This window comes from Rhipicephalus microplus, chromosome 3 (assembly GCF_043290135.1).
Source record: "Rhipicephalus microplus isolate Deutch F79 chromosome 3, USDA_Rmic, whole genome shotgun sequence".
Lineage (NCBI taxonomy): Eukaryota > Metazoa > Arthropoda > Arachnida > Ixodida > Ixodidae > Rhipicephalus > Rhipicephalus microplus.
In genome coordinates, this window is record NC_134702.1 from 79,443,309 (window position 1) to 79,458,216 (window position 14,908).

Consider the following 14,908-nt stretch of genomic DNA (forward strand, 5'->3'; position numbering starts at 1 on the left):
GAGCAGACATGGTGATGAAAGGGGCAATGTGAGGACTGGGGCTTGATGGGAAATGCAGATGGTGCTCTCCCAAGACACTTGTGCCCAGCAGAACTGAGCTACATTAACACTGTGTGCGATTCAGCGCAACTCTCTAATCACAAACTAGTGCGTCAGTGAAATATACACCTACAAATATTCTAGGAGTTCAACGCCTCAAAGCGAAAGATTGGCTATGACGGATGTTGTATCAAAAAGTTATGGGTATAGTAATGGCATTTTGGTGATATACTAATAATAGATCTTCGGCCATACACTCAAACCTCTATATAACAAACTATCAGTTACGACAAAGTGATTTAAGAATAGCTTTGTGACAGATAGTGTTACAAATAATTGCTTATAACGAATTTTCATACACACAGTAGAATCTCATGTTACGAATTTTAAGGTTGCTTCGAATGGACTACACTACAGTCACCGACTGATTTTTCGGACCTGGCAAGGACCGAAGAAAATTCCGATAAATTGAACAGTCCGGAAAATTCATTTTTGTCAGAAATATGAACTTTGTTGCATCAGGCAGGCTTAGAAAAGTCCATGATTCTGCCTTGCCTCATACTACGATTGGAAGCAATTTGGTTTGCCCATTTTGCGTCAAGGTGACATCATCACCGTAAATGCTCGACAAAAGCATCACCGCAGTGGTGATCTTCACTGCTGACAGCTACGGGCGATCGTCGTCATCATCTGAACCGCTCTCCGGCTGCGGCACAACCTGGCAAAGAATTTTTTTGTCTGTGGGCACCACGCACGAAATTGTCATCATCCGCACGAGCAAAGTCTTTGTGACAGGCACATTCACTCCACTACTGCACAGCTCCGCCTGACAGTGCTGACCACTACGACAGTGCTGACCACTACGGCTGACCGAAGACGAGAAAATGGTCCCGTGCCATGTTTTCTAAAGCGGACACGGCCTCCGAAACTTGAAATACGACGTTTGCTTTCCAATCTTGGAGGCAGGAAAACCATTTTAAAATTAAGCTACTAAGCTTTGTCAAGCCGGCAGAAAATCCAACATGGTGGCGTCCATACAGGTTAGTGGCGCGACTCAAAACAAGTGATTTAGTCCGAAAAACCCAACTTTAGGGGGCGAATTCGTCCAAAAAATAGGTCAAAATAATGCATTAGCCCTATGGAAACCCTGACGGTGCACTTTCGAAGTCCGAAATATCCAACAAGTCTGAATTTTTGGAGTCCGAAAAATCAGTTGGCAGCTGTACTTAAAATACGCTGTCATTTGATGTTATACGAACAGTTTCCTCAGCCACTGCGGATGATACGAACGGGCAATTGACCGCTGCACGCAAACAGCGGTCTAAATGATTGGGAAACCACGCCGCGAGACTGACGCAAATAAATCGGCCCAAGACCAATTTTTCCGTCACGCGATAGCAGATCCCCTTTTTGCTTTGCCGCTTTGATTACACCGGCTTCATCAGCTCTCGCAATAAGTGATGTAAACAAAGAGCCGCGAATTCAACATGGCGGCAAAGGCGTTGGCTCGCATCGGCGCAATCGCGAACTACCTGTACAGCACAACAAAGCTCACGGCCTTGACAAGAACACGTTCATTGAGAGCCTGGTTGGGATTACGCTTGCTGCGTACACCAGATGTAAAAAAAGGTGCAGCAGAAGGAGCCAGTTGGCAAGCCCTAACGTGTCTCGCTATTGTACTGCCGGCTGATTCCACTGCCACCGCTGCCAGTGCGTCTGCTTGTGTCATTTCTGCTGACGAATCTCCCGAAAAAACGTTTGTACAGGTGTAAACTGTTCTTTTCAGTGCTTTGAATGCATAACTACAACTTGGTACAAATTTTAATGTTCAGGAAACGGGTAAAATGGAATGAATTTTCTTGCGACAAAGGCAATGACAGTAGGTAGAACGTGAACATTTCCGACGGGTGCGGACGTGGTTTTGCGGCTGCTCTGGCCTTTTCTCTTGAATTCTCTCTCGTGTGTGATTTTTTTTATGTGTTGACTATGCAGAGCGTTTTTCCGACCGTTTAAGCACTGAAACGAGTGAATTTACAAAAAGTTTTGCCCCTTTCCCTCCCTTTGATGCCAAAAGTAAATGCGCTTTAAGCGCCAGCAGCATGAATGAGGAAACCACAGCACTTAAGTGGGTAGACTGCTCTTTGGGACCAAAAAGTGACAAAAAATTCATTTTTTAAAATTGACATATTTGGTTTCTGCAAGTATTTTTCTATCTCTCTGCAAATTTTTACGCACCAGGAAGTAGTAATTTTTTTGTAATGTCATTTTAACTGTCCAAATTCTTGGTGCTGTTAACATGCAGAACCTGCAAAAAAAAAAATGGGGAACCGACCTTAAGGCTTCTTTATAATTTGCCAGCACCTTTGTCTAAAGCTCTACTACCAATTTATGAGCGCCTTCATGAGGATTGCAAAACATGCGCACCATGATTGTTGCTTTTTGAAGAAACTGTGTGTTTTCATTTTTTTCCATTTTTCTCAAAAAAGTAAATTTGTGACTATTCAATTTTGAGGCCTCAATATCCCTGCAGCTAGGGCAGGTACAACAATAATTCTCTTTGCAGCAGAAACTTGTATGTGCATAGAATGCAAGTATGGGAGCACAATTTAGAGCACATGCCTTTTTAATTAATTACTAATCAAAATTTTAACATAATTTCAGCTGCTTTTGAAAATGTATAGTTCATTTTGCTGCAAAATAATCAATAAAGGCCTAAAAAGAAAAACCTCTTCCATACTTTCACTCTATAGTCATTATTCTATGTCGGCAAATCCTAAAATTCACTTTTAATTAGGCACTTTTTTTTCTATGGTGGCCTTAAACAATAGGGGGTGAACTCAAGTTATCTCAGGAACAAAGTGAGTTACTGGAAAACTAATTAAATATTTGAAATCAGCAGAAAGAACTGCATAAACTTGTGCAGTTTTATCAAGAACACTGAAGAAATAAACAAAAAATGTCTAAGACCAGTCTACCCCCTTAAGCATTTAGAGGCGGTGATGGCAGGAAAGTTCAAAAGAACACCATGGACTTTTTTTCAGCAAGAAGTAGTTGACCCCAATAAAGTTCCTGTTCACCTTCATGATCAGCTTTAACTGGTTTTGGTTCATACGAATTCAGGATGATATGAACATTTTGCGTGCTCCCTTCAAATTCATATCATTGAGATTCTTAACGAAGTATTTGCATGAAAGATGTGACTTTGTCATAATGAGGTTTGAGTGTATATAAATATCTTCTCTTTCCCTGTCAAGGTTAAGCCAGTACAGTCAGGAGTTCAACATGAGTTCAGCAAGAAGCCATAATTATCGTTTTATTGCCACAGTCAAGCTCGTCTTCCAAAACTGAGCTATCTTGCCAGCAGCTTTAGTTATCATATTAACTTTAACAATGCTGAAACAGAGGAGATAATTGGCACTTTGTGAAATGTGCGGAACCGGCAAGCTAGACACATGACAGGTTTTTTTCATTCTCAATGAAGGTTCTATGAAGGTGCTAAAAAAACTGTCCCACTCACATCGTGCCACTAATGAAAGCAAACAGCTCTCGTTTGCACCATCGCAGGGGTAGGACCACGTAGGCAATGCTTAACTATGCGCAGTGACAACTGCTCGAGATTTCATCCAAGTATGTGCACAAGGTTGCAATCGAATGTTTCAAAACATGTGCCAATTAAGAGTAGGAGGCCTGTTTTGTAACTAGCAGAAAGCTATTTGAAATCCACATTGCGTCTCCTGCTTATGTTAGTAACACAGTGTGAAAGACACTGCTGAATGAAGATGCTAAACTGTTTTGAAAATGAGATGTGCTGCTTCATCATGCAAAATGAAGCAGCTGGCTAGCTAGCAGTAGTCGTTTATGTGACGCATGTGTGAAAATACCATGGCGTGCTGTAAAGTTGCTCCACACGCCCAGCAGAGCCCAGAATGTCATCATTCATATCTGGTGCTGTAAGACTTCCACAGCATTCTGCTCCTACGTGCAATGGCAAATCGAGGTACAGATTTTTCTAAAATAAGTTGACACAATATGATAGTGATTGAACATCATGGGTCCACAGATGCTTATGATCAGTTACTACAGTCAAGCCTGCTTATAACGAACCTGACTTTGATGCGGCATCCGCTCGCTGTATCCCGAAGTTCGTAGTAAATGAAAAAAAGCTTTTGAAAAAGTTGCGAGTGAAAACACAAAATCTTTCGCTCAAAAAAGTCTATGACGCACGTGTTTTGAAGAGCACGTGTTTTGTCCCCCCGCTACTCTGAGCAGGATGCTCAGAGTAGCGGGGTGACAAAAGACGGAGGGGTGCGTAACCAAGAGCGGTCGGGGAGAGCGGCAACTATAGGGGGACAGGGTCGGCGTTTAACAATAAGAATCTATGGGCACCTTGCCGATGCCTGATCGGATGTCAAAAGTGGTTTCCCGGGAAGTCGGCAGAGCACCGACTCCCTTCGCTGTAACCGATCGGCGGTGCTCGGAGACGATCATTGTAGGTGCGATTTTGTGCCAGTGAAACAATGTACATTTTCACGGTCACGCGGATATTGTTAGTTTTAAGCGAAAGTTCGTTTTAAGTGGGGCCGTTATATGTGGCCACGACTGTATATGCAACAAAATTTCTTTGCATCCCAGTGAGCCTTTAACATCAATGTAACAACTGGGAAGAAAGACCTTGCAAGCTTGGTATTTGTTGTCTATTGGTGCAGCACAGACAAGCACCGAGAATCAAGGAGGGGGGGGGGGGGGGGTGGAATGGAAGGTCGGGATGCTGTATTCATCATTGCAAATCGACAAATGGGATGTGTTTCAACGATACTGTGACAAGACTAATGTCAGCCAGACCGGGCACTCCGCAAATAAGCATAAGCAAGAACACAAGCCGTCCTCAAAAAGTGAGGACGGAGAAGCACGTGTGCCTGCCCGCTTTTCAAGCACATCAACGTGGGCCGTGGCTAGACCAAATAAGGAGCCTGGGTAAAAGGTAAGGACACAGGTGAATGACAACTAGGTAATAGACCTTTCATCTTCTGAAACTAGGAGCATCCGACTAACAGTGACGCATCACTTATCACTTCCCTTGATGAATATTTTTATGAGAAAGTGTGATGCATGTTCTGGAATGTGCACTTGATAGTTTCTGGTTCAGATTGTCCCTGCCTCACAATTTGTCGTGTTGAACTAAGCAGCCATAATATTTAGGATTCATAAGATGATAAGAACAGACTAGCTTGGCAACAAGTGATACTGAGCTGCCTGTGGACTCCACCGAGGTGTGTACAGTGGTCCACGGGTACACACAGTTATACAGATGCTTACTTCTATTCCCCCCTCCTTTTTTTTTTTGTATTAGTGCAACACCGATGTGCAACACTGGCAGAAATGACAATCCATGTTGTTCCAGCATCATCAAATTCTTATCAGGTAAAGTTACGCTGTTGCCTAGCATACTGCTTTGCTGCACCAACAAAGTACCTCCCTACTCTACCTGTATTTTTCAAACAAGGCGCAAGAGGCATCAGCTCAACGCTAAATTGTCGCTTTGTTTTCACATGTCGAACCATTGGTTGAAAAACGCGTTCTGCAACTGTTACATCAACATTTAAATGCACATTGATCAAAATTTTCATTCAGTATGGTGTCGTGCAGACTTCTCGTGCCTTCTTACGACGGGTAGCATGTTTCAAGCATTTAGCAACGGCACGCCATCGGTCTAGACTTCTGCCAGGGATGAAAAACGTTGGAGGAACCTGCCCCAGAAAAAAGAGAGTTGCAAAAGCACAAGAGAGATAGAATTCGTTCAGTATTGTCGGGCACTTAGTACATTACTGTAATCAAAGTCAATTAGGGATGAGTGAACGCACTTTAACCTTATTATAATGACGATATACAATGAAATAATTGATATAGTGAAGCAGCTATGGTTCCCCCTTAAACTTCATTAGTATAAAAAGGTATGAGTGCACTAACTCGGTGAATTTCGAATTAAATAAAATTATAAAAATGGCTTAACACAATCTTTCTATTGAATACAGTGCAAGAAACCAGCTGCCGTGCATAGTACCCTCAAGAGCCCACATTTACTCCGTAACAAGAATGACAAAGTTTGGGTGGCTCGTGCTTCCTTTTTCTGCTGACATCACTTAATGTGCAGACAGCAACGAGTTTTTGTGCTGACAAGCATGGTTTCCACAAAGTTGATCATGATTTTTTCACCTATCCATTCAATCAAGAGGGTCACAATAATGAGACACACGAGAGCTGATCAAAGCAGCAGCTACGCAGCTCTAGTAACAACTGTGGCCTTACACAAACCAGTCAAAGAGTTTGTGGAGTGCTAACCTGTTGCTGAACTAGTGGCTGCTGCTGTTGCTGCTGGAACTGCACCATACCGGCTGCATTCTGTGTCGGCCTTGCCACACCCACTGCTGTGAGCTGATCTCGAGGTCCCGGCATGCTGGCGCCTGCAATCACCCAGTAAACACACAGAGTCAAACGTGCACAAAAGTTATACCCTGAGTCAATAAATTTGCAGTGATATTTTTACAGAGTTTATAAGTGAGCTTAATTTACAATGAGCTGGACGGCGAGGGTCAGCCAGTGCTGCACGTCGTTCTTCTTCTTCTACCTCTGCTGCTGTTGTCGCTCCGTCTCCTTCACTATAGACTAGACCCACTAAAATTGCTCCCCTTACAGATGAAGTTCACTAGTCGAGAAGTTCGTTGAAACGTCAATAAGCAAAAGGCTTCAGGCATGCTATATGTGTGACTTCGGTCTTGGATGACCGTCTTTCATAGGCAGTGAGGCGTGCAATTTTATAGCTCAACTCGTTGAGACGCTCTTATCACCACGAATGGTCTAGCATAGTCAGTGATCTATTGGCAAGACTATTTTAAATTGACTTCATTATAACCAATATTTCATTATATCCGGGCTCGTTACATTGAGGTCTGAGTGTATCCAGATTCATTTATCAAGGGTCGGTGTATAGCGAAACGTAACGAAGCCACATTTCTCACCAGGATACTGAGGCGGAGGTGGTCGCTGAACCATGTAGGGCTGTTGCTGCGGCTGCTGGGGCCCCCCCTGCTGGACCTGCTGTTGCTGCTGAAGCATCTGCCGCTCCTGGAGAAGAGTTTGCTGTCGGCGCTGAAGTTCAGCCTGGCGCATCTGCTGCCACTGCAGCTGGTGCTGCAAGGTGGGCACACCCTGGCTTGCGGCACTGTTTGAAGGCGGTGGCTCTCCTCCACCCGCAGGTGCGGGCTGCTGCTGCTGCTGCTGTTGTTGGAGTTGTGCCTGTATTTGGTTCATACACAACTCACAATGAAGCATTCAGTCATGGACAGGTGTTCTTCCGATGCAATATATAATGCTATACTTCACGTTTGTGCGAATATTCGAATGCTTCAAATATTCGAATGAATGATGCAGTATTCGAATTTGCTTCAAATCGAATTTAAATTATTGAAAACTTGTATTTGTTTGAGACAAACAAATAGGTGCACATTAAACCTGCAGGTGACAACCTGTAAAGATGGTTTCACTGCAGTGAAGGGGTGCTAAATCGTGAAAGCACCTATCCAAGTGTATATTAGTTCGCTTTCACTGCAGTGAAGTAGTGCCAAGCTGTGAAAACCACGGTGTAAGAATAAGTTAGGTGATGGCACTTTGCCTGGCAGCGTGTCCAGATTGTGTACGCCGCCTAGGCTGTTTTCATTTGACGCGGCAGATGGCGCTCACGAAGGATGGGTCAAGGCGCTCACTGGGGAGCGACTTCGATTCGCATGTAGAAGGTTATGGCTGTGGAGCCTCGCTTGTTAATTACGATCGATATACACATGTACACGAACGCAAATAAATTAATACACTGTGACTCTGCTGTAACAAAATTAATTTCCTAGTTTTATATACAGCTTATTTGTCAACAGTGTTTTTGTCATATAAATGCTTTGACAGCACCAAGCGTTGGCCTGGAGAGCGGTCGCATTTTGATGCTACAGCACTAAACAGCGCATTTCGCTGAAATTCTGGTGTCGGCATCTTTTGTTCGGAACAAAAAAGCAGCATCGCACGTGAGCGAAAATTTGAGGTGTTTGCAATGAGGATACCAGCCCGAGGGCAAAGGCTTGCTAGCTATTTGGAAAGCCATAGTCTGCGTGCCTTTGTGCGTGTATGTGAGTGCATGTGTGCTTGCATGTGTGTGTGTGGGCACGCAGATATCGATGTTGCGTTTTGTTTGCTTAGCAAAATGAATGACAAACTTCGTCAGACAACTTTCAACTAATGTATCACGATGCTTACATGTGTTCTATTAAGAACTTAAATCGACACGTTACCCTTGCCAGTCCAGCTATTATTACCATCAGTCTGCGCAAACCACAAATAAAAAAAATGTGCTTGAATAGTGTCGGAGGGCCCTTTTAGAACTTTTCCAGTTACTGACGCTGCATGGGCCTTCTTGGTTGATATTATTTGGTAGGTAAGCACTTTTTCTGGTGCACACGCACTAGCTTTACTGCAGTGCCAAAATTTGCTTTCCATCGCTGATTAACTCGCCTCTTGTCTAGCATTCCACTTTGTTCTCATTATTTTCCGATTAAGCATCTTCTATATTCCTGGGAAACTTTCCTTCTATTTGCCATGAAAACACTTTCTTTCGAGAAATCAGACCTTGGGCCCCTCCTGAAAAAAAAAAAAAAAAAAAAAAAGGAAACTGGCTACCTGCATGCCGACTATACTAAAAAATGCCAGCTTCGCCCACAGAAATGCAGCTTACCTACCCTTCAAATGTGGATGACAGTCATGCTAGTATAGTTGGTTCCACCTTTATCCTCGAAGAGGATAAAGGTGGTCTCGAGTTCATTTGAAACGGCAGGGTGCTCGTTCGCCGAGGCTCGTGGCATAAGGTGCATGAGGCACTGAATCTGAAGTTTTGTCGTTCTCGCAATCTCATTCCTTCAAATCGCTCTCGCCACGTACTTCATTCACAATGCCCCAACCCGTGCACGGTACCGCAGTGTCGGCATCATCATCGGCCGTAATTAAGCCATCGCAACAGATGTCCCACCCGCTCTCCGAAGTCGGAGTCGACAACGCGCTGCCACAAATCGCCCCCGCAGTGGTCCTGTTTGGAAGCTTCAGGCTCGGCATCAGGCCCAACGTCGACGAAGTCGGCCTCGCCAAAACAGTTTCGCGCGCATGTAGCCGTCACCGCCACCCACAAAATATTCACCATCTCCACAGCTGAATACCGGGATGCCCGAAGCGGCAAGTTGGCTGCTAGGTGGTCAACAGCTATGAGCAAGCGCTCCACAACGCGGCACCTAACGCGCGGGTTACGCTCAAGCCAAGCGAGCTAGTCCTCCCACCAGCCATCATGACCACACATGCACACCAAGAGCGAGCAAGATGCGCACACGCGACACACATGCCAGAATGCGTGGAACAGCCCTGGGCCCGTTTCCAGTCAGAAAACGAAACTAATTCGAGCCAGCGTGGCGGGCGTCGCGGAGCGGTGGAGACGGACGAAGGCATTTCCTTCCTCTGTGGGCGAAGGGGTTGTGATCAAGAAAGGAGAGCAGATTTGCGAGAGAAGGGCAAGGAGTTGCGATAAAGAGAGGGGACGATGCTGTGGGAGGGCGACCTTGAAAACCAAAACACAAGGGAAGGAGGCAGGTTGGGTAGCTTGCTTCAAAGGTTCGTGAAACTGGCCCGTAAAAAAAACTTGGAAAGAGTGCCTATGCGCGCAGAAGTGAAAGCACGGCCGCCTGGATCAGTGCGCGCGGTAGTGTTTGAAGGATTGGAAGCCGTGGTCAAAAAATTGTTTTGTTGCGCCGACGGGTTTGCGTGCCCTCACAAAATTCCATATTTAGCGATTTGTTCCACACAAATTAAAAGCCATTTTCGCACTTCCACACTTACGCGCAAGGCTGCTGAACTGAGTGCGAAGTGAGTGAGAACAAGTCCTAAACACAAAACGAATCGCGAATTATCAGAGTCGGTGGGGTAGCGTACGCGCGTGCACTAGACACCGACTATCGGATACAGTTGGTGGCCGACGATGTTGGCAAACGGTCCAGTCACTCCAGGCCGGCGACGCCAACGACAGTACCAGCGATCAAAAACAGAATAGATGGCCAACCGGTCTTCGAAAGATCAGTGGCAGTGTGAAAACACCGGCCTCGTGTGGCGATGCGGGGTGCTCAGAGTAGCGGGGAAGACAAAGGACGGAGCGGTGCGAAACAAAAAGCAGTCGGGGCATGGAGAAAGGAAACAGCTTTTCTTCCTCCATGGGTCGGGAGAGCGGCAACTAGAGGGTCGCGGAGGCAGGGTCGGCGTTTAACAATAAGAATGTATGGGCCCCTCGCCGATGCCTGATCGGTGGTCGAAAGTGGTTTCCCGAGAAGTCGGCAGACCGCTGACTCCGTTCACTGTAACCGATCAGCGGCGCTCGGAGACGTTCGTTGTAAGTGCGATTTTGTGCCATTGAACCAATGTATATTTTTATGGTCACGCAGACATTGTTTGTTTTAAGCGAAAGTTCGTTTTAAGTGGGGCCGTTATATGAGGGCTCGACTGTACTTTTTCTCAGCTAATGTAAATACTAGGCATAGTAAGAGACAAAGGTACATTGTTACTATCGAAGACATTACATTTGGCTGAGCAGCAATGTCAGAACTCCTGACTAAATTGACCAATACGTGCAAGTTTCGGACCTAAAACCAGTGATCCAAACATGGGTTTGTATAGGATAGTCAGCTATCTGAAACGTTCAAGACGTGCTTGATGTCACAAAAATGAGTAGGGGCTATCGATAACAAAATCTATGTGGGAGTGTGATGGCTTCGGGTAGAGCTGACATTTTATTTTTATTATAACTTTTCTTAGGTCATAGGAAGTATGGTGCGCTTAACAATAGTGATTTTGAAAGACATGACAGTTGGCCGAGTTGGTGCCTTTGATATGGTAAACCATCGTGAATTGCACAACTAAGCAGCACACAAGAGAAGGAACAGACCATTACAGGATCAGGGAAAGATCAGACAGTGTGCACTTGTACTCGTACATTCCTTCTCGTGTGTCCTGTTTAGGTGCACAATTCACGATTCTTTTTACTGCACAATAGTGATGTTACCTTGTGGAGCTGCATCTGCTGCTGTTGTTGCCAGAGCGCCGCCTGCTGCTGGGGATGCAAGCCCCCCTCGGGACGCACCGGAGGCTGCCCAGTGAGACCCTGCGGAACCTTGGACTTCAGCTCGTCGCCGCCGGCAGGTACTGCGGTTGGTCGCCACTGGACTGCTTGCTGCGGCTGTGACAAGGAGGCGGGAACACCGCCGTCGGGAGTCTTCCTCTGCTGCTGTTGCTGGAAGTTGGCCCACTGCATCTGCTGCAAGAGAACAAGGGCAGACTCTTGCTTGAACAGTACTCGCCAAATGGCACCAAGTGCAACAAAACTTCACAAAGGGGAATTTTTTAGGGACTCGTTCATTCGTCAGACACAACCAAACTATCCAACAGAATATTCAATGAGAGAAAGCACAGGGGCCCTTCATTGTTGTGTTAATGCGAATGCAGTAATAATAACTTAAAATGAAGTTTATTAAAGAGGACAAAACCTATTCTGTCCGTCAATAAGATTCGAACTCACAATCTTCAAACTATGCATCCAATGCTCTACCGAGTGAGCAATGATAGATAGAAATTACCCTTCCACTTCAATGGGTATTCCTGTAACTGTAATTGTGGGAGTGTCAGCCAGCACTGCTCACAGCTAAAGCGGCGAATGTAGAACACTCGCTGCTTTGTGCTGAACCAGGCTGTTGTGTCTGAAAAACATGGTTGAATTCTTCAAATCGCGTGCCGAACTCTTGCTGAAGTCACTTCCGCCGCAACACACTGGTGTCATGCGGGACAGCGTCTTAACAATGAGAATTAACAACTGTCAAGGGACACGACACATTTCATCCTTCAATTGCAAATTTATGCACGCACAGTGAACTAATGAGCAGCAGTACGATTGCTGTCGTCTAAAAACTACAGAAAGAACTGTCTATGATGTTGCTACAGCAGTGAGAAATAATAAAGATTGCAACACTAATTGGTTATTTTGCTCAAAGTCCTATTATCGCGAACTGGTGATTTAAATGAAATTCTGAGGTCCCCTCAAGTTTAAATTACAGAGTCTGCCACAAACCATCATCATTACAACACACCTGCTGCCCGGTAGCTTGCTGCTGAGGCACTGATCCAGGTGACTGTTGCGGCTGTTGCTGTGGCGGGTACGGCGGACGGACCAGCGGCCTCTCAGCTGCGTAAGGGTACTGGGGTGGCGGTTTCATGATAGCCTGCGGTGATGGCTGGGTCGGGGCCATACCCTGCGCACCAGCCAACATTTGCTGCGGCTGCGGCTGACCCGCACTGGGAGAAGCCAGTGGCGGTGCTTGTTGCTGCGGCTGCTGAGGCTGTTGCTGTCCAGCCACTTGGCCCTAAGAGAAGGACAGGAGAAGAAAAAATTGGCCCTGTATCTGCATGTTACACTGCAAATGTCGTCAAAAGACGACATTTGGAGAGAGTCAACAAAACGTTTATTTGATGTTCTGCGCAAGAACATCGGTGAATGGTATTCTGGAAATGCTGCATTAGAGTGCTTCGAGCGTGCAGCGGAAACTAACGAGCAAGTCACGTCATACGTGAGACATGAGCGCCATCTGGCAGTTATCTGTTCAATGTTCAGTTATATGTTCAAAATGTTCAATTTACCACATCTAAGGTTCGCGATAGGAGCATGTTTTTGCATTCACAAACATCAGATCCTGAATTCAAACATGTGTCGGTGAAGTCCCATATAATTATGGCAAAAGTTAGTTCTTTGTTGAAGTAATGTTTACATAGTAGTTAGACAAAAATGCCTTGTTAGTTGAAGTCCTGCAGTAGAAAAACGTAATTTAGATTTTTGTTGCGGCGGTCGCACTTTCATGAAGCAGGTCCGAGTGCTGTGCGATCAGAATCGTGTGAACTTGAGCTTCTTGGTACGCATTTAAATTATAAAAACAGTGAGGAAAAACGAAAGACGAGACAGACGAAACACCATTCTGCTATGCCAGTGCACGTTACAGAACACCACATTGTCGAAAATTCCGAAGTCTTTCACTACGGCGGGCCTCATATTCATGTTATGGTTTCAGCGCATAAAGCCGCAGATATATTCATTGTTAACAAGCGTGGTTCTTGCTCGGGGAAAGGAGGACGGCACATGTAGGTCTACAGAGATTTTCTAAAGCAACGGAGCAACTCTTGACTCTAAAATGGCACATTTTATTAAAGGGATGTAGAGATGCATTCGTATCTAAACGGCCACAAAATGAATACGACAGCACTTCAACTCAAAAGGAAAGCAGTATTGAAGAGACGTGTGAAAAACGAAAGCTCTACATTTTTACTTCGAGGAAGCAACTTACTGGAGTAGTTTCGAAAGCTTGTGCAAATTATGAGACTTGTTTGCCCCGTTCTTTTTCATTTGTTTGCTATATTGGCACATACGCACTCCTATATAACAGGGCAGCACTTGTGCCATCATGTCTACATTATGTTCCTTACATGGAAATGAGAGGTTGTAGTTATATACCCAACACAAAGTCAATAGTCAAACCATACACTTCCTTATCGCCAGCATGCTGCTGAAATTTTCGCTCAGCTTCTTTCAAAAGATCAAATAGCATGGCATTAGGGTGCATAAGTTCTCTTCTTGTCTTCAAAGCTACAAGAGCTGATGCAGCTCTTGATCGACATATCAGATGTCCTAGTCAGTCCAAGCTTGTACTTGGAACAATTTGTACTTTTTAGGACTTTTCGGCAAAGAAACCCACATACATAATAAATTATGCAGTCAGTAACACTGTATGATGCAAGCATTGAGTTAAATACATTGTCACACTCAATCTCATCCTGCACCAATCCGTCAAGCCTGTTCTTAAGCTCATCCAAGCGTGACTGGCTGGCCAGATCCTCCTTGAAAGCTGACGTTAAATCACGCAAGCCAACGCGACGTCGCTTTTCACTAGGAAGTAACTGGCAATTCCCGTACTTGGGTGGCTTTACGCGGCTGTAAATGGATAGCATGCTGTATAAGTGCAAGAACGTCAGCAAGCAGGGATGTTCATTTTGGCCTCCAGCTTGGCGTAACACCAAAAAACTTTTCCAGAACATCTTCGTTAGCGTTAGCTTTGCAGTTAACACATACTTGAAGTCGCATTTCTTCAACAAGTAGTTTGACAGCTGAATGGTCGACAGAATAGTCACTCGCAAGCCCTCAGCAGTGGTTCATGAAAAAAGAAATTATGAGTGATTCGTCCTGCCTTCACTTCTTCCTCCAAATCATTGAGCCATTGCAGAAAGGACTCTAGCACTTCTAGCACTCAAGCAAAACATTTCTTTACCATTTCACGACTTGCTCACACGAACAGCATGGCTCTCATCGTGCACGCACAAAACAACAACAATGAAAACAAGAGTGCAGCCTGACAACTGCTTTGTCTGAAAAACACCGTGGTCTAACGGCGCCCGCTCGCCACTCGCACGACTGAGAGCCACGTGACTGCTCCTGCCATCTCGCAGCACGGTGGAGCGGAGGAACCAAAATTGAGCGCAGCAAGCACGTGGCGGTGGGGCTCCGTCGTTCCACCGATACTTCTAACATCGTGGATTAGAGTACCGTTACAGTCGGACAAACAGACAAATGTACAGACAGAGAGACCAAAATTTTTGCGTCAAAGGTCCCCAAGAAAGACTATCCTCTTTAAAAAAGAAACTTCTAGTTAGTCCCATGCCGTGTATACCGTCAGACAGTGAAGCTTCTGCCACTTTTGTCATGCAT

The 14,908-nt window shown here is 45.2% G+C and overlaps 1 protein-coding gene across 3 annotated transcripts in view; it reads right to left on the reverse strand.

The window, feature by feature from the left end:
- The window catches only part of LOC119173067 (uncharacterized), a 63,752-nt gene that overhangs the window by 36,021 nt on the left and 12,823 nt on the right, over positions 1-14,908 (reverse strand). For 2 of the 3 annotated variants that reach the window (XM_037424153.2, XM_075889878.1), the window contains exons 8-11: positions 12,249-12,521; positions 11,171-11,422; positions 7,056-7,332; positions 6,379-6,500 (exon numbers count right to left, since the gene is read on the reverse strand). In XM_037424153.2, coding sequence (XP_037280050.2) covers positions 6,379-6,500; positions 7,056-7,332; positions 11,171-11,422; positions 12,249-12,521 — 924 coding nt within the window. The remainder of the gene's footprint in view (positions 1-6,378; positions 6,501-7,055; positions 7,333-11,170; positions 11,423-12,248; positions 12,522-14,908) is intronic. The other variant, XM_075889879.1, reaches the window with a different exon arrangement.